The sequence below is a fragment of the Scardinius erythrophthalmus genome, assembly GCF_964197995.2.
Source record: "Scardinius erythrophthalmus genome assembly, chromosome: 9".
Taxonomy (NCBI): Eukaryota; Metazoa; Chordata; class Actinopteri; order Cypriniformes; family Leuciscidae; genus Scardinius; species Scardinius erythrophthalmus.
In genome coordinates, this window is record NC_138229.1 from 43,284,267 (window position 1) to 43,307,698 (window position 23,432).

At 39.3% G+C, this 23,432-nt stretch overlaps 1 protein-coding gene across 1 annotated transcript; it reads left to right on the plus strand.

Annotated features, from left to right (window-relative positions):
- Positions 1 to 1,760: 1,760 nt before the first annotated feature.
- ccdc13 (coiled-coil domain containing 13) lies at positions 1,761 to 15,691 on the plus strand (the record flags this gene model as incomplete). Its single annotated transcript, XM_081373841.1, is given in 15 exon segments — positions 1,761 to 1,975; positions 5,475 to 5,623; positions 6,764 to 6,906; positions 6,988 to 7,068; positions 7,149 to 7,262; positions 7,535 to 7,639; positions 8,677 to 8,832; positions 8,916 to 9,092; positions 10,666 to 10,868; positions 10,870 to 10,924; positions 11,459 to 11,541; positions 12,786 to 12,926; positions 14,169 to 14,349; positions 14,353 to 14,441; positions 15,613 to 15,691. Coding segments are annotated over 15 exon segments (1,971 nt in total).
- Between the last annotated feature and the right edge of the window lie 7,741 nt (positions 15,692 to 23,432).

A 23,432-nucleotide genomic window follows, 5' to 3' on the forward strand; every position in this document is an offset into this window, starting at 1 on the left:
GGGAAACCCTAATAGCTTGCATGCAGCACATCGCCACAATATAAAGTTAAGGCAACTAAACAACCAAGAGAAATATATGTCAACCTCAAAAATGTAAAGTTGGATCTGCGTATCCGCATCGGGGAATAACATTATAATCTTGTTCACGGTAGAGAAAGATGCTTGTTGGCTACACAGGGAGAGTAACCGTGAAGACACTGAATTTAACACAAAACCGCCGTCATAATAATCACAAATACACTTGCATTGCTGTTAAATGAGTTTTATGAATGAATGGCTTGCTCTAACTGTTGCTGGTCTTTGCTCTTCGTCAACAACACGCGCTTTTGCACCCCCTGCTGGTGAGGTTGACTAACAGCAGATGGAGAGTATCTCGGTAATCTATTGCTTTTCCTGCAGTTCCGTTGAATTTACTGTCGAATTTGAACCACTGAATTTGTGGAAGCGAATTTTGCAAAGCGAAATAAAATGGACCGGAAATTGCCTGTTGAATATTATAGGTTGTATTTTTAAACAGTTTGAATATTTTGAAAGTGAACTATGGTGAATATGGATTATTGAATTTTTAATAATGAAAATGTGTTTGAAATGTTTTTAATTGAAATATTCACAGCTTAAATATTCAACCATGTTGAATTTCAGCCCATAAAAATGCAAGCCCTAAAAATACAATGCATTAAAATGCAAGCATGGTTAATGCAATGCCTATTTTTTTTCAAGTAGTGCAATTCAACAGGCTTTTTGTTTCAAAAACATTTGACATTATTTTACTTCCATACTCGTGGCCACGACAAATAGCTGTCGTTCTCACAAAATATGAAGTCGTGGCCACGAGAAAAATATATCGTTTCCTCAACATATGATCTCGAGGCTACGACTTTGCATCACGTGGACACGACATAATGATGTCGTTACCTCAACAAAATGATCTCGTGGCCACGACTTATAATCACGTTTCCACGACTTATTATGACGTTCTCACGAGTTTATATGTTGTGGCCACGACAAAAATAAGTGAACCGAACATGTCCCCTCCCGGTCACCGTATCAAATAATCGATGATCTTGCTCTAATATTATACATATGTAAGGAAGCTGATAGTGGAACTACTTTGGCATAACACAAAGTAAACATAAAACTAAAAACGAAATAACGCATAAATAAAAAAGGTACCACTTTACAATAAGGTTTATTAGTTAACATTAGTTAATGTATTAACTAACATGAACTAACAATGAGCAATACATTTGTTACAGTATTTGTTCATGTTAGTTAATATAAATCCAGCTGTTCATTGTTTGTTCATGTTAGTTCACAGTGCATTAACTAATGTTAACACATGCAGCCTTTGATTTTAATAATGTATTAGTAAATGTTGAAATTAATATTAACTAAGATAAATTAATGCTGTGGAAGTATTGCTCATTCTTAGTTCATAATGTTAACTAATGAACCTTGTTGTAAAGTGTTAGCAGAACATCTATAAACTAGTTCAGAACGACGCACAAAGCTTGCTGTGTGACCTGCGTATGTAAATAGGCACAGAGTTATGTTAAACATAATATTAAAAACTAAATAACACATCAATAAAAATAATACAACTAACGCACATAGATGAGTAAGAGCCACAGAGTCACGTTGACAGACAGAAGTGAATCCCGCAGATGTGTGTCTGAAGCAGGTCTGTGTCCTCTGTAACTGCATTAGTTCTCACACACACATGTGTGGTGTGTGTGTGTGTCTCTGATCTTCTCTCAGTGATGGACGCTGACGCTGACGGTGAGGAGATAAAGCAGCAGCTCAGGCTTCAGTTTCAGGCTCTTCAGGAGCAGCAGGAGCACAGGAGACAGCAGATGAAGAAGAGCAGATCCAGGGCTTCTCCTCCTCCTCCTCACAGCGGCCTGGACAACATGAACCTCACCACACAGCAGGAGGAGGAGGAGGAAGAGGAGGAGGAGGAGCGGTTCAAGGCCAGGTGACTGAAATACATCATAGTCCAGCATGACAGATATGAGACTTGATGTAATTATTCACTGGTAATTGAGCAGATGTATTCAACATTAGACGTACGGCAGGTTGACAGCTTGTTTAAGGGCCATGAATCAACCCTACTTAGGGAACCTACATCCGTTTGTTTGTTTTCATTCCAGATCTTTTCAAAGCAAGATCTCACTTTAGTTAACATACTTTTTCAGATATCCAGATAGTTTAGGGTCCAAGTCTCACTATTAACTAGTTGCTCATTAGCGTGCAGATTACTAGGATATTGGCTGTTTATCAGTACTTATAAAGCACATATTAATGCCTTATTCTGCATGATCATATTCTACATCTCTTAATCACCCAATACCTAAACTACCTTACTAACTATTAATAAGCAGTAATTAGGAGTTTATTGAGGGAAAAGTTGTAGTTAATACACTACCAGTCAAAAGTTTTGGATCGGTAAGATTTTTATGTTTTTTTTAAGTCTCATAAGTCTCTTCTGCTCACCAAGGCTGCATTTATTTCATATATATATATAAATATTATATATACAATAACAGTCATATTGTGAAATATTATTCCAATGTAAATAATCTGTTTTCTATGTGAATATATAGTAAAGTGTAATTTATTCCTGTGATCAAAGCTGAATTTACAGCATCATTACTCCAGTCTTCAGTGTCACATGATCCTTCAGAAATCACTCTAATATGTATTATTTGATTTGATGATTTGATGATCAAGAAGCATTTATGATTATTATCAATGTTGAAAACAGTTATTTACATTTTTATTCCAGGATTCTTTGATGAATAAAAAGTTCAAAAGAACAGCATTTATCTGAAACAGAAGCTTTTGTTACACTAAACACTACCCTTCAAAAGTTTGGGGTCACTAATCATTTTTATAAAAGTTTTTGAGTGAATGAATGAATGAAACCCTTATTGCGCCGAGGAGAAGTTGTTTTGCACTCAAGGGAGCCACATTGAACATGAACACAGATAACATAGAGGATACAGTAAAACAAAACAAACAACAACAACAGCAATGGTGGTGACATGCAGTCATCAGTCCAATCACTAAGATGATTCAATAAATAATCAATAGTACACATTTAAAAATGTCTATGTGCCTGTGTCTGGTCTGTTCAGTGACTGAATGCTCCTCGGCACAAATGATGTAATGGCATGTTTGGTTTTTGTTAGGGGCGTTCAAAATCTACGTCCAGAGGGGGGGTTACTCTGAGCAAAGTGGATCATCCAGTATCCTCAGAGCCAGATTGAGGGTATACTGATCTGTGAGATTGGAGATGCTTTTAAGATCCAGTCATTTTCCTGCCCATTTTAGTCACCTTGTCCAGCATGTTCCTGTTCTGGACAGAAAGATTGAGGTTTACACCCATGTTTGGCAGCTTTTCTATCAACATGTGTGACTGGATGGTACTGAAAGCTGAAGAGAAGTCTGCAAACAGAGGCAGATGTTCAAGGTGTTTGTAAATTCCACTCAGAAGGGTTGTGACAGCATCTTCCACACCCCTTTTCTCTCTATAAGCAAACTGTAATGTGTCTATGTGAGCTCTGGTTTGTATTTTGAGGTGAATTAAAATGATCCGCTCAAAGCACTTCAGTGCAACAGAAGTGAGTGCTACTGGTCTAAAATCGTTCAGTCCAACTGGTTTGGGTTTCTTAGGAAGTGGTCAAATTTCTGCTGTTTCCCATATCTTGATGTGATTTTAGATTTTTCCCTTTTCAGTTTTTGTCGGTAAGAGGGCAATAAAAAGACAGTGTTATGATCTGACCCGCCTATCGCTGGTTTGTTGACTGCTTTATTAGCATTTTTTATGTTGCCATAACATGGATCAATTATTTTTGATCCACGCATGGCACTATTCACATATTGCTGACAGTGGGGTAATTCAGATGACAAAGAGCAGCCATTAAAGCCATTATTTGGGGGATAGAAATAAAATAAATCAATATTTTTATTCATCAAGGATGATTTAAATTGATCAAAAGTGACAGTAAAGCTTCTGTTTCAGATAAATGCTGTTCTTTTGAACTTTTTATTCATCAAAGAATCCTGGAATAAAAATGTAAATAACTGTTTTCAACACTGATAATAATCATAAATGTTTCTTGAGCCTCAAATCATCATATTAGAGTGATTTCTGCAGGATCATGTGACTCTGAAGACTGGAGTAATGATGCTGAAAATTCAGCTTTGATCACAGGAATAAATTACACTTTACTGTATATTCACATAGACAACAGCTGATTTACACTGAAATAATATTTCACAATATTACTGTTTTTTAATTATTTTTTTTTTTTAAATCAAATAAATGCAGTTTTGGTGAGCAGAAGAGACTTCTTTTAAAACATTAAAAATCTTACCGTTCCAAAACTCTTGACTGGTAGTGTAGTGTCAACTGGACCCTGATCTAAAGTGTGACCTACCTTTTATATAGTGTGTAATACAGTAAAGTTCCAAAGCTCAAAGTGCAGATAAATAAAGTTATTGTCTCCTAAAAGAAAGAAGTGATTCTGAACTGAAACTAGTCATCAGTAATTCCAGTCTCACTTCCTGCTCGTATGATGTAGGACGTAGCGTAGGAAGCGTCGTGACGTAGAACGGAGAGAGCAGAGCAAAACAAAACTCCATACAGGATTTCCGCGATTTTTAAAAAAGTGTATTTAAAAGAAAATGTCAGAGGATTTTGATATTAGAGAAGAGGATATTGAGTTCTACGTTCTACGTCACGACGCTTCCTACACTACGTCCTACGTCATACGCCGGCATCCATCTCCGTGAACGCACGTCGACCGCTACAGGAAGCCAGTTATTTTAATTTATTAAGTTTTAATTATGTATATTTTTACGACGAAACCGCACGGATTACCCTCAGAAGGCCTTCGTTTATCCCCCTGGAGCCGGATGGATTACTTTTGTGAAGGATGCACGCACATTTTGGGACTTGAAAGAGTGGACCCCATAACGTCACATTATAACCACTGAAAGATCTAAGACATTTTCTAAAATAACTGAAAATGTGTTCGTCTGAAAAATGATTGACATATGCATCTCGAACGGCTTGAGGGTGAGTAAATCATGGGTTAAATATCATTTTTGGCCGAACTATCCCTTTAAGAAATCATCTGATACCATTAAATATCAAGTGTCTGTCTAATATGTGTTATTTTATTAATTTGTAGGTTTTTTGGAGAGCCTGGTTAATCATGCCAATAATAGACTATTAACTAAATCTCTGTTCTTATTAAAAGACGTGTCATTAAAATGTCTAGACGTGTACAAAACTTTTTAAAAACCACATAGACACTGGTTCACAGAGATCATCATCACTAGCAGTGAACCATTGAACTTTCAAACCAAATCCAGTCTGGGACGTTTCACGAGTCCACCACACGCTCAACACATTTACCATGTGTTCATGCCTTGTGTTATTAAAGAGTGACTGTACTGTGATTCAGAGTGATCCAGGATGAAAACCAGCAGTTGCATGATCGCCTGAGGGAGCTGAGAGATGAGAACGGCCGACTCCATAAACTGCTGAGTGAGAAAGACTTCGAGCTCAAACACCTGAAGAAGAAGAGAGAGGAGGACAGGCTGGCTCTAGCAGGTACAGTACATGTTTGAAGAAATGGGCAAATAGTCTCTTCTGCTCACAGAGGCTGCATCAAAAATACAGTAAAACAGTGAAATATTATTTCAGTGTAAATCAGCTGTTTTCTATGTGAATATACAGTAAAGTGTAATTTATTCCTGTGATCAAAGCTGAATTTACAGCATCATTACTCCAGTCTTCAGTGTCACATGATCCTGCAGAAATCACTCTAATATGATGATTTGATGATCATAAAACATTTATGATTATTATCAGTGATGAAAGCAGTTTCATATTTCTGTGGAAACGGTGATACATTTTATTTTTCAGAATTCTTTGATGAATAGAAAGTTCAAAAGAACAGCATTTATTTGAAATATTAATCTTTAGTAACATTATAAATGTCTTTACTGTCACTTTTGATCAGTTTAATGCATCCTTGACAGTTATTTCAGTTTTTTATTTTAGTTTTATCAATATTTTGAATCGACTTTTAGTTTTCATGTTAATTTAATTTTAATTTTTAGTCATTTCTTTATGTGCTTTTGTCATTTTATTAGTTTTTATAATATTGTTATTTAATTTATTTTTTATTTCAGTTTTATTTTTATTTTATTTGTATTTATTTCAGTTTATTGCAGAGGAAACATTTCTAATTTTCTTTTAGTTTGTTTTTCAACTAATATTAAAATTTTATTCTATTTCAGGTTTATTTTAATTAACAGAAATGTTTAAATAGTTTTAGTTAATGATAATAAACCTATGGAAGCTTGTTTCTGTCACAGAATAAAACATTTTAAAAGGAAATTGCGACTTTTTATTGCTAAACTTTGAGCTGTATAAAGTCAGAATTGTGAGATATATATTAGCAATTGTGAGAAATGAACTTGCAATTCTGACTTTTTTCTCAGAATTGCGACTTAAATTTCTCAATTCTGACATAAAAAGTCGCACTTACCTTTTTTACTTTTTACTCTGTGGCGGAAACAAGCTCCCATATAAACATGATCCTTGATGAATAAAAGTATTAATTTCCTTACTGACCCACAATTTTTGAACAGCAGTGTATATATAACTAAATGTATTTTGTGAAATGTTTCTTGTCATGTCTTTGTGCATGAAGAGCCTTTTTTTTTTTCTTTTTTTTTTACTAAGGTACGGCTGGTTTGGCAGGAGATGCTGCAGCAACCAAAATTGTGGAGGTGTCAAAAAAGAATAGAGAATTATCAGCTGAAATAGAGCGAGAGAAGACCAAAACTAAACAAGCAAACAATCGGCTCAAAGAACTGGAGAAAGAGGTAAAGAGGAAACAGAACTGTTAGCTTGAAAGTTGTTCTGCTCAGTTCATCATCATCTGTCTTATGCTCTCATCATCGTAGCTTCAGGCCACACTGTTACTAAATCCTGTAAAGACGACCAACAACACACAGACTTCAAGGGCTGTGAACGACTATCTTGAGGTATTGTGTCATAACATCATTCATTATCATCTGGTACATGATTAGACACTGGTAACTCTTTCTAAATGACTTTATTCCAGAACAGCCCGGTAGTGAAATCACTCCAGGAGAAACTCTCTGCAGCACAACTCAAAATGGCTGAATACCGCAACCAGATCCAGACCTTCAAGCAAGAGCTGAGAATGGCTCACAAGGTTTGTGCTGAAGCAATCCTGACAGTGTGTGTGTGTGTGTGTGTGTGTGAGTGAGTTAGAGAGAGCAACAACACTCAGTCAAGTCACCTTCATTTATACAGCGCATTTAACTATATAGATTCAGCTTTACAATGATATTAGGAGATTACACTAGCAGAGATTGTTCTGGCTTTACAGCAGCTCTAGAATAAAGTTATTGTCCAGCTGAAGTTAGTTTTGATTGATTCACTTCCGTCGCGAAGATCATTATCAGTGTGAGTGTGTGTTGTCAGGTGTTGAGCTGTGAGGTGGGTGAGGACGTCAGTATTCAGCAGATTCTGTGTAACCCAGGAGGATGGAGAGGCCGATCTCAGCAGATCCTCGTCTTGAACAACAGAGTGAGTCCTCATGCTCTCATCCACTGGTTTCAGATGATCATTTATAACTCATCTGTTACACATGTTAGCCCTTGTGCTGTGCTGGAAGTCCTTTACCTGATTTGGTGTTCCGGGTCAAAAATGAGCCGTCTTTTAAATTGCTTGTAAATTTCTTCTTATGCTATATTATCACCAAATAATTGGATTCAACCTTTTTGTCAACTTGTTTTCTTGTTCAGTTAGCAGAGGTTTTGTGTTTCTTTTCGGAGCTGGTTGATCACAGGCCTCACTGATCTGAGCTTAAGCTCTTTTGAAGTGAATACGCTTGAGTTTTTCCACTCAAACACAGAGGAGTGTAAACTCAGATCAGCGAGGCTATGGTTAATCAGTTCAATGAAGAAACACAAAACCTCTGCTAACTGAACAAGAAAACAAGTTGACAACAAAATTGAATCCAATATTTGGCAATAACACAACGTACAAACCATGTAAAAAAAAAAAAAAATCTTATTATTACTTTTTAACTAAATACATACATACATTTCCATATAACATAGAAAACAAATAACAAACAACAAAAACAGCTTTATTAAAATCTTTTTGGGAAAGTTGTTATATCCTGTGTGAGCAGGTCAGTAAGTTTCAGTCCAATGCAATTACATTAACTTGCATTTTCTGGAAAAACACAACCTACGACGAAGACTTGACAGAGCAGCCATCAAGTGTTAGACAGTATTCTAGGTTACTACGTGTTGAGGTTTTTGGTCCAATGATTAAATCCTCCTCTTTTCAGATATTAGTAGTAGGAAATGACTACTATCCAATTGTTTTATATTGACTATGCATTCCTTTAAGTTTTGTGAGTTGGTATGTTTCGTCAGGCCTGGAAGAGATATAAAGCTGAGTATCATCAGATAACTGACAACTATTAGTTTAACTGAAAACTGATTAGTGATATATTAGTGACTAATGATATATATTATAATGTACACTTGGGAGATATCATTAGAAAGCATGACAACAGCTACACACTAAAGAAAGCATTATATTCACTGAAGGTGCGAGACCTGGAGCAACAGCTGAGCCAGTCGTGTCACAGGAGTGAGCAAGGCCTTGAGGAGGAGATGAGGAGAACAGGAGGCCTCGTGAAGACACACGACAGGAACATCAGCCACATCCGTCACATGGAGCGGGAGAAGAAGGAGGCGCTGGAGGTTCAACACACTGATCTTTACTGGCCTGAGTCTGGCGAAACTCTTCACATCACACACACTCTGATCATGATGTGTGTTTTCAGAAGCTCACTGTGGATTATGAAGTTCTGCTGGAAGAGAACTCGGATGTGAAGAAGAAACTGGAGGGCTCCAGAGCCAGGAACAAAGTGTTGAGCACAGAAGTCAAAGCCCTGAAGAGCCAGATCAGCACTCTGCTGGAGAAGGGCAGACATGACGACGAGCTGGTCCACGCTTTACTGGTGATGACGGACTCTTTATTATCATACCCTTTCATATATATATATATATTCCACAAGTGACCGATACACTGTTGTCATAATGTCTAACATTAAATCCTTTCAACCGTCTCAGAAAAAAATAAACGCTGACGAGCCTTCTTGCAGACACAGCTCACATGTTGTGCACAGGACAGTCGGCTGTCAATCACACTACCTAAATATGTACAGGATTCGGCCTGTTCCACTTCCTGCTCCCCTAACCTCAGTGGTTCAGAAAGACAAAAAGAGATTTTGGATGGACGAAACAGTTCACAGCCTTTCATTGTGTATTTAACTTTGCTACTTTACCAGAGTTATTAGTTATTTTGCTGGAATACATGATCTGCCTTATATACTATACATGTCCAACACAAAAGAGCTGGGTATAGTTTAATCATCCCATGTTGTCTGATCCGCTTGGTCCAAATTTTGTAAAAGTCTCTTAACTTGTATTCACACCTGCCTCGTTTGGTTCGATTGAATCGAACTCTAGTTCGTTTCCCCCCTTGGTGCGGACCTTTTGGGCAGGTGTGAATACAGCAATCGAACTCGGGTGCGGATCAAACAATCGAACCGAGACCCAGCTGAAGAGGTGGTCTCGGTACGGTTCCAAACGAACTCTGGTACGGTTCGTTTACAGTGTGAACATGAACCGACCCAATTACAGAAAACTGCGCCTTTTTATTTGACTGCTCTTATGAGGATACTTAACAAAACGGACATTTTGGCATAATGCTGTCTAAAGCGAGCGAGCGAGCAAGAGCGTGCGCACGGCAGAGAGAGAGGGAGCGAGAGACCTTGCGTGTGTATGCCAGCTAGTGTGCCTCACGAAGCGCATGTAAGGACCCAAGCAATCAGTTGTCGGTGCGGGCGGGCTTTTATCTATACCATATAGTTTCTTCATATTGCGTTTGTAGAGAATAACACCAAATCAGTAAAATAACAAATATTACATTACGAAATATCTCCATGCTGAGCCTGTTTGTGCACTTCCTGCTTTTCCCTGCTTGAGAATTCCTGTCCAATGAATGGACGACCTTAGCACACGTGTGGTTTTGTTTACACATTTTGGTTCACTTGCAAAAAGAGCAGTGTGAAAGCGAACCGTACCAAACAAAAAAATCAACATCCTATTTGGTCCGGACCAAAGCAAGTGAACTATCGGACTTTCCTGGTGTGAATACACCCTTAGTTTCCTTTTAACTACGTATGTCAGTTTTTCCAAGGCAAGGTTGCTGGTCATTTCTTTAAACCATTGATTAGGGGATGACAAGTAAAGCAATATCACGCTTGGCCTGAAGCAAACTAAAATCAATTAGTTTGCGCTTTCTTGCATTCACCTCCAAATTTACTGGGTAAATATGAAATAGACAAAGAGGGACATTTTCTTCAATCTATTTACCAATCATAAGAACAATCTCCTTCCAAAATCATTGAATCTCATTACACTCAAATACACAATTTATAAACTACTGCTCATTTGTTTTGTAGGAGCACTTCTAAAGAGATAAATGAAGTGAAGCAGATGATGTAGAGTATCTCGCTCCTCCAACAGAAGCAGCAGTCGCAGTGGCAGGCCATGTTCGGGCACCTCAGCCAGAAGGGCCACCAGCGCGAGGAGGCCCAGCAGGGCCTGGAGATGCAGCTGCACAGTCAGGCCCAGCAACACGCCTCCCTCATCCAGCAGCTCAAACTCATGGTTTCGGAGAAGGAGAAAAAGGTCGAAGAGCTGGAGCAGGAGATCCAGCAGCTCGCCCTCCAGGTACAACACATCTGATCTGATCCGATCTGATCTGGGGGACCTAAGCTCTAGTGTGTAAGAACGAGCCTATGATTGAATCTGGAAATAAAGCAAAATAACTGAGAAAAATGAGAAATAGTCCTCAGATTCCATGTCTGTAATTTATATCAAAACATCTAGCATTAATTCGATCTCAAACAGTTTCATTAAAAGATTCAAATTATCTCTGAGCAATCTTCAAAAACGCAAACCTGTGTAAACGCTGACGGCGTGCACATGCGTATTACGTGTTTAGCCTATAGGTATGCGCATTTGAATATATATGTGCGCAGGCATGTAGTCTTTCTTTACAAATTTACCTCAACTTATTACTTGTCTGGCCTTAAAAATCTATAATACAGAATTATTTATCGCTTCCACATTGCCATGTGAACTGGAACATTATTTTGACAATGTTTTATCTGTACAGAGGTAAAGGGAAGCCTGTCTAGCTAGTTGACTCCTTCAACGATGCATCGTACTATAGTGAAGCAGCGAGTTACGGGAAACACACCCCTGATCTGATCAGCAGTGCTTTCTTTCTCATGTGTGTGTGTGTCTGGTGCAGAGGCAGTGGGAGAGTAAAGGCCAGCCTAACATCGGGCCTTTGACATCACGACAGGAGAACAGCAGGGAGTCCAGCTCGGCCAGGTACTGACAGTCGTAGAGCCAGTTTCCCAGCCGACAGCTATCAACAAACCTTCTTCCAGGAACATTAATAGAATGTTTGTTTAAAATGACCTGGTCTTTAATTAAGGATAGCACAAAAACTTTATTTATACATTATTCATGGAAAACACATTTCTGAAACGTTTTAGTTGGACGTTTGTCTAATGTTTTTTTAACTTCACGTTCAGAGAACATTCCAAAGTAACATTCCAATAATGACTGAAGAATGAGACAGTGGAATATTCCCTCAACGTTTGCATAACCAAGAGAAGAAGTTTGAAAACATTTTTAAAAAACTGGACATTTTGAACATTCTGAAATAATATTTTCATTACATAATTGGAACATTAGCAAAAGTTAGCTGTATTATACAAACCTTTTGCCATTAAAAACTACTGTCAGGATTGACTAAAGACACACAGTGAGAAACTAGCGCTGAAGAGGCATGGACAGTTATTTTTGCGGCTGTCCTTATTTCATTTGCATTTGTAGGAGTTTCCCTTTCAGAGCCACAGAGAACAGAGAGTGTGTGAGATTATCATCGGCTCTATGCTAACGCTCCACTCCTGACAGCTCTTTTATGGGATAGCGCTCTCACACTAATGTGCCTTGTTTAGTAAATCTGGCCCTTAGTCTACAACAATAAATAAACTGTGATTTTCTTTATCGTCATCAGTATGCTGACTAAACTATATACTGATTTTATAAATTAAGGAACACCTGCACACTGTAGGTGACCCGACCGGATGATTTTTTTACGGCCATGTTCGAAATAAAGAGATTGTATGGTGACCCTATAAACATACAGTTAGGGTGATATTAAATGGCTTTTGACCATAATGCCCAAAAAATAAATAAAAAACAAAAAACAAAAAACAAAAAAATAAATGTAGAAATAAATAAATGTGAAAATAAATAAATGTATAAGTAAACAAATTGGGAAAAATGAATATGTGGGAAAAATACAATTATACATAAATAAGGAAATAAAAGTATAAATATTTGTATATTTATTTATTATTTTGGCAGCTTTGGAATTCCATCTTTTGATTTGGGAGAATAAGAATCCACCCCAAACACATTTACAGTAGTACGCTTACAATGGAAGTCTATTTTTAAGTCTTTTTCTTCCCACTTTCTGTCCTGTGCTGAATTTGGCCCAGTCTACAGTATCTGGCGCTGTCTAACACAGCATCATGAGTAAAAAGCATTGCGTGTGATTCCAGAGAAGCGCGGGCGTCCTGTCCGGAGTGTGCTGTTAAGATCCCATCCCTCCAGGCTCAGTGTGAGGAGTATAAGACTCTGTTTCAGGCTGCTAGTGTGGAGAGAGACCGACTGCTGGAGCTCACCAAGATACAGCACACCAGGTACACTCAGACTCTCTACAGTTACTGACAACTACAGTATTAACCAACATACATATTAAACAGTAAAAGAAAATCCATTTTTGAGTAATAAAGAGGAAACCTTCATAATATCTTTGAGGATAAGCAAGAGCAGCAATTATTTGATCCAGACTTAGATGGTTAAAACACAAAAAACGAATTCTTTTACATTTACAAATGTGAAAAAAAAAAAAAAACGTGTGGCCTTGTGTCTCAGCATAAGGTGAGATTGCCGTGCTGCTCCTTTTATACCCGCGCGGTGGGGCGGAGTTGCGCTATGCAAATTCCGCAGATCCATGGTAGTGTTTTGCCATTGGCTCGTTTTCTAGAACTCGAAGGTGATTGGCTTCTAAGTGAAACCCCTATTTTGTCATTCACTGGGAACGAAAGGGAACTGATTTGACCTCAGTCTCAAAATGAATGATTAACAACGATAACTGGATAATTCTTCAGTTATTTCAAAATATGTTGCTCAGTTTTTTTAAATTCTTTTTGTAATTTGTATTCTGGCTCATTGGCTACTTCCAACATACTTTTTAAAAGAGCTTTGATAGTAATACCAAAAATAAAGCGTGATAAAGAAATGGACATTGAGGAATTAACATAGTGCATTAACATGAGAAAGATAGTCAGTCTCCAGGTGATGACGGCATAACACTGAACTTTTATAAGACTTTTTCTAAAGAACTTTCACCCTTTCAATATTATTAGTATTTGTAGAAGCAATACAAATAGGTGAACTGCCCATAACATTGATTATAACATTGATTCCCAAACCTAATCAGGACAAGTTATCTAGTGGATATTGGAGGCCTATTAGTTTGCTCAATAATGACAGTAAGTTGTTAGTAAGGATTTTTGCCTGAAGAATAAAGCAAGTTTTAGGCAGAATGAATTGATATAGGACAGTCTGGTTTTATGCAAGGCTTTCATATCAGGAACAATATTAGACTTGTTTATTGATGATGATGATGATGATAGGTTTATTATTATCAAGTTGTTTTGGAGATATGTTTTTGACAGCGGTTAAAACACTGTACAGTGGATGTAATAATTTGGCCAAACATGCTCATGGTCCTCACAAAGATTTGATATTAATATTCAATATGGATCTGATATTATTGGAGGTATTAGGCAAGGATGCCCCTCTGCTGCTGCACACATGTAACTGCAGTCATGGACGCTGCACTTTCTCCCCGTCAGTGGTGTCACTGTGTTCTTCAGGGAAGAAGAGGCCAAGCGTCAGTGTGTGGAAGCAGAGCAGAAGCTCCGAGAAGAACGACAGCGCTCAGTGTCACTGGAGCAGCAGCTGGAGAGAGCCAGACTCCTCATCACCTCGGCGGAGCACCACAGGTCTCGAGCGTGCACTGAAAACAGGTTACGGGCCAGAGAACACTTGATTAACTAGCAATCTGTGGTATTTTCTTGCTTTGCTGTAGGAAGCTCGTCTCCCAGAAGCCTCTCTGAGGGCGCTCAACTCACTGAACTCAAAGCACAGTATGTCTTTCGTTCCTGAATGTTATAATATTAACTAGTGTTCATTTTGGTAACGAAAACTATGAATGTTTGTTGAATACCTTCTTTTTTCCATGACTAAAGCACGTCGTTTACTTAATCTTTGTGATCTGGCCACCAGTGCTGAAGAAGCGCAGATGAGCTGAACACACACACACACGTGAGCTGGAGTTCAGTGTAGGGATGGGGAAATGAAGCCTCATAAAGGTGTTTGGTGTTTTTAGCCCCCAACGGCGCCCTCCAGGCAGCGCGGGGATGAGTAGGTTTAAGGTTGAGGTTAGGGTTAGCTGCCTAGAAGGAGCCATTGGGGGCTAAAACACCATGGAGCCCTCATAAAGCTCTGATTCAAAGATGCACAGCTGCAAGAGTGTTGAGAACAACGCCACCTGGTGGATAGCTAAAGATAAAGCAGACAAAAGTGTGTGGGAGAACCTGATGAAACAGCCACACTCCATAGATAGAGTCAGTGCTGTGTGCACAAATAACAGCCTAATGTGTGTGTCTGTGTGTGTGTGTGTGTGTGTGTGTGTGTGCGTGCGTGTGTGTGTGTGTGTGTGTGTGTGTGTGTGTGTGTGTGTGTGTGTGTGTGTGTGTGTGTGTGTGTGTGTGTGTGTGTGTGCGCGCGAGTGTGTGTGTGTGTGTGTGTGTGTGTGTGTGTGTGTGTGTGTGAGTGTGTGTTAAATTTCTCCCTCTGCTAAATTCATTCACCCATTTAAGTGTGGTAATAAATGCTAGTATGAAGTAATCTAATTTAATATGATGTAATAGAAGATTAATGCACACATATATGATCAACAGAGTTGCATATGGCAACTATTTTGCCTGAAATAATTTGTATTCTTCATATTACTTGCATGACGACTCAAGTAAGATCTGGGGTTTGAATTTTCCGACACACAAAGCAAACCTCTCACATGATTGGACAGAAATTGAGGCTTCGTTTGTGGTCGATCATGTGACTCTGTTAAACCAAATACATTGGAGATTGTGCTCGATATGTAACATCATTATTTGAACTAATATTAGACATTTCACTGTTTTAGAATTTGAGAGAAGTTTCTTGATTTACCAGTTTTCATAATGTAGAGAGTGTGTTAATCTATGGGATTAATAGCCTACAGTGAATCACTGGTACTGTATGTTGTCCATGCAGGCTGGCGCTGCAACTAGAAGAAAAGGAGACCTCGAGAACCGCTCTGAAGAACAGCTTGAAGGAAAAGAAAGAAGACTAGCAACTCTACAAGGACATAATGACCCGAGCGAAACAGCCTCCAGCAGAGCCACAGAAAGCCTGAGCAGGGGACGAGATCAGAAACAGAGACTACACTCAGTCTATGTCACACACACACACACACACACACACTCACTCACACACACACACACACACACACACACACACACACACACACACACACACACACACACACACACTAAATTACTTGTTTCATGGCACCCAAACTTCATCAAGACTCAATCGAAAGAGCATTGTTTGGTCACGAGAGATAATATAAATGAGAGAAACGATTCATGTTTCAGAAACTGTTGGAGGAAAAGTTATGAATAGAAAGTAATAATGATTAGTTGTTAGATGCTATTTATACTTGCAGTGGCAGACACTATTTACACCTATTATAAAACGGTATGCAATTATAACAACATATTCTGTGTATATGATTATATATGTATATAAAAACCATAAAAGGAAGCTGCCTTACTGACCCACATCTGGTACACATGGATTCCACACAGCCGGATGTGGGCCGGATCTGGGCCGACACCATGTTGCTGTCTGGGTAAAGCCCTCGTCTAACCCCTCCCGTTAAGCACTCTATCTCCACTTTTCAGATATTTTCTTCATTTGAATTTAAACTAAATGCGATGGGGAAAGTGAGATGAACGAGGCGGGTTCAGACTCGGGTCAGCTGACCTAACTCTCCACGTCACTGCTTCTGTTATCAGACAGGTTTCTTCTGAGTCACACACTGGTGGGCGGAGCCACTGTAAACCGCCTCGGCCAACACGTGTAAATAGACACATTATCAAGGTAAACCAAATGTTTTTCCTCTTGGCACTCTAAAGTGGAAACAAACTTCCCTGCCTTCTTTCCTGACGCACTTTGCTCATTAATACTTGATTTGTGTGTGGTGGTGTGAAACCAGCTTGTGAACTGCTGAAGCGATGTGTGTGTGTGATGTCTCTGCTCTTGTTTACATTGAGCGTATCAGCCTGGGCATTCCTGCTCTCACGCTCGAGTTCCTCTGGTTCCTGTGCGGCCGGAGGCGCTGCTGCTGCTGACCCACGCTTCATTTACACCTGTGGCTGGAGCAGTGTGTTCCTCCTCAGACAGCGCACCATTTCATCTGCCCAGTGACCACACCACTCAAACACCATCCGGAGCAAACTACTCTCAACGACTCAGAAGAACTCGTGTTCGACGTGAGACTTCAGATAATGTTCAAGGAAACAGATATCTGACACTGTTCACAGCAAAATATAACATTAGCCTTGTGAAAAAGAAGCACACTTTTAGCACACATTTATAAAGAGGACTTATGGTAATCATACACTTTATAAAAATACTTTAAGGCACTTAATTGCATGTTATTTGCAGTTGAAATGAAAATGTATTACTACATTTAAATGCAATTAGTCGGACTTAAAGGTAGCGATGGCAATTTCGAAACACGCTTCATGAAGCTTCGAAACCTTTACTAATCGTTTGTTCTGAATCAGTGGTTCTGCACGTGTATCAAACTGCCAGAGTCACGTGATTTCAGTAAACGAGGCTTCATTACGTCATAACTGTTTCCAAACACTTTGAAATGTCAGTGGTTCTCCACTGGAGTCGATGATCTCTGTCAACCCGTGAATCATTAGGAGTCACTGAGAACCAATGAACAAGTGTCTGTGGGTTTTACCTGATCTCCGATCAGTTTTATACATTTGTAGATGTTTTAATTAGACATTAGTATAATTTAACTGAATAATGCTAGTTAATAGTCTCTATTGGCCTGAACAAGAACAAACAAAACAAACCCTGACAATTGATAAAATAACATATAGACACTTGATAATCTTATTAGATGATTAGATAATTATATTTGAAAGATTTTACTTTCAATAAAAAAAATGCAATATATTTGTAAAAGGTGTTTTTATGCATGTTTGGCCCGGGTTTTTGTTGCATTTACACTGTTCTGACCACTAGGGGTCACCGTGGAGACGGGTGTCGGATTGAACAGAAGACACAATATGGCACATTAGCTTCAACTGTTTCAGTGTTCCCACAAAATAGAGGTCTACATGGAGCACCCGGGACCCGTACGGGTTCAGGTCTATGTTTTAAATGGTCAGCCGGGTCCGGGTCGGGTCCCAATCCCAGGTGCAAATTCCAGGCACGAAGGAGCAACCGACAAGGCTTGCAAGCCTCCAAGGACCAAGGACCTTGCTATTTCTTGTTGATAGAAGAAATAGCAAGGAGAAATAAAGTTTTTAGTACAAGGAACTTTTCTGAAACCTCCTCAGTGGGCTCGAAGGGAGCCAGAGTCAGGCCTTCAAGTACAACGGCCCAATCCCAGGCTGGTGCTCTAGTGCGCAGTGCAGGCCTCAGAGTGCCACCAAGAAAACGAGTAGTGAGAGGATCTCTCCTAATGATGACCCACCCAAAGGAGTGTGGTAAGCAGATATAGCCACCACATACACCTTTAAGGTGGAAGGGGATAATCCAGCAGAGGAGCGTTCTTGCAAATAATCAAGTACTGAACCAACAGGGCAATTAACAGGATCCAATTGACATTCTCTACACCAAGAAGAGAATAGTCTCCACTTCAGTGCTTACAGTCTTCTCGTGGAGGGAGCTCTGGACTGGAATATGGTCTCCACAACCTCAGTCGAGAGACCCGATTCTAAGAGCTGGGCGAGGGAGAAAAATCATGCCCCCTGCATGGGACAATAGGTCCTAATAAGTTTGCAAAGGTGACGTAACCTCAGACCGGGGGGTCTGAGGTCACGTCACCTTTGCAAACTTATTGATGGTTGATGTAAGAGACCACCGATGTGTTGTCCGTGCGGACAAGCACATGATGGCCCCTCAGGTCTGAGAGGAAGTGTTTGAGAGCTCGAAACACCGCCATCATTTGTAGCTGATTTATGTGCCAATAAAGTCACAGATTTTCATCATGGTCTCATAATATTATACTGAGCTCACTATACAATATTACTAATATTATCCACCCTTTTTTCACGTGAGATTGTTCGCGCCATTTGTAAATTGAAAGTGTCTGGCTTCCGGTCTCATCCGCTTCCAGTTATTTTAGCAGTTGAAAACAGCTTGTTAAGCTGCTTGATATTACAAACTGGTATTTCTTATCATAATGTATTGTAATTATGAACACAGGTTTGTATACTAATAGTTGCGTTTACGGCACTTTGTTATTTAGTTCGATGAATCGGAAGTCTCGCACATTCACAGATAACAGCCCACTTCCGGGTCGCAAAACAAACTGGATACTATTTTATTTTTATGAATAAATAAATAATAAGAATATAAAATGCTAAGACAATTTTAGAAGACAACTTATTTCAGCAGACGTTCGTTCTTTCGACCGTTTCAAAACACTCGGTAGCCTACAAAACATAAGAACCAGTGAAGAACCAATAGGAAAGCTGAAATATGTGGCTTTAAACCAAACAGTTTGGCATTGTTTTGCAAGACCCCAGTAGGTTTATTCCCAAATCCACCAAGCCAAACGCACCGCTGTGTCAACAGTGTGTAGGCAAACAGACTCACCTATCCGTCACCGCGCCGCTGAATGGGCCCTTTCTCCGGGCGGCTCCTCCGAGGGATTCCCTCGCTCCGGACCAGTGCTTCCTCCACACCATTGACTGCATCCAGGAGCTCGGGTAAACAAGCCCCGCTGTGCAGGCAGAGGTTAAAGTGGACTGAGCCAGTTCTGACGGCGAGGTGAGAGCAAATCACGGCCGTGTGAATACACGCATTCATCTCAGCCATGATCATGGAGGACATTAAACCACAGCGCATATCAGGCCACATTAGACTACACTGAGAGGTCAACAAGTAACATGTAATCATTAATGAAATAAATATGTAATTAAAAAAAAGATTAAATTTAGTGCACATCAGTATAGTATAGCCACACAGTGTGAGAAAAACGGAACAAAATAACTATTTGTTCTGCAGAATGAAGTTTATGGTTTTTTTTTTTTTAAATGGGACAGTTTATTGAACCTTTAGACAAAATCTCAAAATGTTTGCATGTGTTTCATAAAATGTTCATGTTTGCATCATGCATATTATTATTGGTGCGTCAGGCTTTTATGGCTCATAGTCAACATTTGAAGTTCATCAAAGTTGTCCTATAAGACAAGGACGGCATTGTTCAAAATTCATGTATAACTTTGATGAAAGGCTTTGATTCACTTCAAATGTTGACTACTAGCATATGAAATGTAGACATGGAGCTCATGGCTAGGCTACTCAAAAACATCTCAGTCTTAACTGAGGAAAAATATGCAATTTGGTGCAGATGCTGATATTTAAATGACCAAAAGGTGAGATGTAATTCTGATGCTTGTAATGTAATTAAATGAGATATTTATAACAGTATAACAGATAAAGGTAACACTTTATTTTAAGGTGACATAGTAAGACATTTCTACAAGTAGGCCTATAGTAATAATATGAAATTATGCGTTAAGTAATTCTAAACCAAACCCTAAAGCCGGGTGCACACTGTGCGATTTATAATAGTCCTTTACGATTGTTCCTGTCAGACTGTATGAACCTGATCCTCGCTGTAAGCCATGTCGCACTGTAAGATCTCAGTTGTTATTAACATCAGACTGACAGTCAAGACATGTTAAAAACGGACATCCGTTTTAAATCATCAATGACATGTTCAGTGACTGTGAGCTTACAACGCGGGATTGAAATGGTGGCTACAAAGAAATCTCTAATGTCAATTTTGGTCATGGCTTGTCTTGAAAAACAAAGATAGTTTGACGGTCGTCGTAGAAGTCACAGTGCAGGACTGAGAGTCAAATCTTCTGACACTAACAGAGATTCGCCGGAGGTCAAATCTGATCACAAGGATCATTAATCGGCTGTCGTGAGCATACAAACTAACGATCAAAGACTTCAGATTTAGCCCAGGATCAGAGGAATCTTTGAGGATGTCTCAGACGGCCAAATCGTGGCCAAAATTGCACAGTGTGCACCCCCATTAACTCTAGTAAGTAGGCTATGTAGTTTATAATATTATTTAGTAGGCTACTTACAATGAAACTACTTCACCTTAAAATAGTGCAAGCAGATAAATATCAGTCTTCACTCTATTTGTCTTTGTAAGATGATATTTACTGCTTCGTTTTATGATCAAAGCTCTAGTTTTAAAACATATAATGCAATGCAACACAATGATGATTGAGATATGAACGAATAAGCCTTACTCAAAAGCCTGATGATCATATTTAATACTCAATATTTTTCAAAAAAATACTCTGATTTATAGGGTCAATCGCCTCACTGTAAGGTATGGAGATCATATGCTTTCTTCCTGTATTAATTTTACCCAAAACGTAGCAAACATTACATTTTAATTTGAATTGGTGTAATAATCACTGTTTTAACCACAAGATGGCAGTGTATGTCAAACTGGCGGTGGAGTTGTGTTTCCAGCCTCTCACTGGATCCCTTAATTAAGACTCAAATAAACGATGCGCTGCATTAAGAGAGACTATGGGCAAGAGCTTGCATGAATTACATCCCTCCACGTGTGCATTAGTCTGGCTGTCATTACGCATTAAGTCATGAGCGAATTTGCATGAGATTATTAGGGGGGGAAAACATGAAATACAGTGTTACAGCCAAACAGTTTAATAGTACACAGTAATAGCAGAAATGTTATTTTCCTGACCCCAAATCCTGCGAAAGTAGCAGAATAAAGTGTCGGCGTAGCGTTTAAGAAGCTCACGTCTCTCAGCGCCACGGTTTGGCACAGGCTTTTATGAGAGGCCTTCTGGGTGGCTTTCACGCAGATATGCCGTTTTTCCACAATCCCACGGGTGCAGCTCTTTCTTTTAGCTTAATTACTTTTAATGAAACCATTGAAAAAAAGGGTCAGTTCCTATTACGAGGCAATTTAAAAGAACTGTGGGGAGTGCCTATTTTTGGATGAGCAAAGCGATCTTGAGTCATGATCTGTATATGCCTGACCTCTCCAAACTCATATCCATCTCTCTCATGCGGTTTTTCCATGACACACTTATCTCTAGATTGCTCTCTGTGCTTCCAGCGATTATGAATCTGAAATTGGCATGAGATGATGGTTGTAAAATAAAAGCTGGATTGGATCTATCAGGGAGATGGACTGTGAATACTGCGCTCACATACAGATCTGCTGCGTTCATTGGTCTGTAATCAAAGCATTCAAATCAATTGCAGTTATCAAGCAACATATGGATTTTTTTAGTGCCATCACAGGTACATCATGTTACTGCTGTAGCAGGTGTTAAATCCTTGGAGTCATTTAGTTTTGTACCTGACATGTACCTGAGCCATAAATGTCACATGACTTCAAAGACCTCAAATTATTGCAGCATCCCAGTTCGCCTGCTTATGCCCTTAAAGTGTCCTCTTTTTGAGAGATAACATGCGTTATCTCATACTTGCGTCTGTGAATTCTGCCACTGTTTACCGGCCTGTCAATCATCCTGTCACAGTCCACATTCTCACATACACACTCCACATTTTATTGAACTTGCATTTCAACCTCACACTGTATGGACGACATGTGTCTACTTCCTTACACTGTAGAGAAAAGAAGCCGAAATGTCCCAGAAATGGAAGTGGACATCTTGCGTCGACGGCATTGTTTGGACCAGAGTCTGCGCAGTAGTTATGGAGAGGTGAAACCGTGGTATTATCTAGAACTACCTAATATGACAGAAAAAAGTCAAAGGCAAAAGTTTGCCGATCGAAAAGCTTTGCCTTCACTTTTCAGGATGTGTGCGGCACACTTGATTGCAACCAGAAGTGGAAAGAGTACTAAAGAATTGGACTTAAAGCTGCAGTCCGTAGCTTTTTTGGGTTAAAAAATATCCAAAATAATTTTTTGAGCAAGTACATAGCCAGCGTAGCGTTCAAAACTCTCTGCTTGCCGTAGCTCGATTCAAAACAGTAAGCTTGCAATAATGTATTTACTTCCAGTGGTACTGGTGGATTTCCGCGGGAAATTCGAGCATGTCTTTGTGTCATCACGTCACACCTGTACACATAAAGAAGAGTCTCGGCTAGTCGGCTGTATTGTGTGTGAGGATGTTGGTGGTGGAGTGACAACTGGAGATTCACCTGCTGTAAAACGCGAAAGACTTCGGACCTGGGAGAAAAAAAAGAGACTGTAACCGGCCCATGCGAAAACAAGGGCAAATATCGGAAGGGCATTAAATGTCACGCAATGCTGATGTTGTTAACATTATCAATTTGATAAAAAAGTATAATTTGCACGGTTTGACGTGATATGATAAGCGATCGTTAGATTTAATCAGCGCGATTTACTGCAATGCTTTTTTCCCTTAGTTGGTTAGAACAAAAGTGGATGTTACTTACTTGTTCAGACGACATTTTCCGGTGAAAATTCTAATATTGGTCATACTTCCAAAAAGTAGAATCTGTGATTGCGAATGACAGTATCCACACTGACTGACAGCCGCACATTCTCCTCAAAACATCGGATTCATCCGCGCTGTGCTGTGCCGAGGCACAACGCAAGTAAAGTTGATAATTCCGTGAATAACTGCAATTGCAGATTTCGAACAGAGATGGAAACAAAGAGGAAAAACTGCAGACTGCAGCTTTAAGTAAAATTATTGCTACTTAAAGGGGGGGTGAAATGCTCATTTTCACTCAATCTCCTGTTAATCTTGAGTACCTATAGAGTAATATTGCATCCTTCA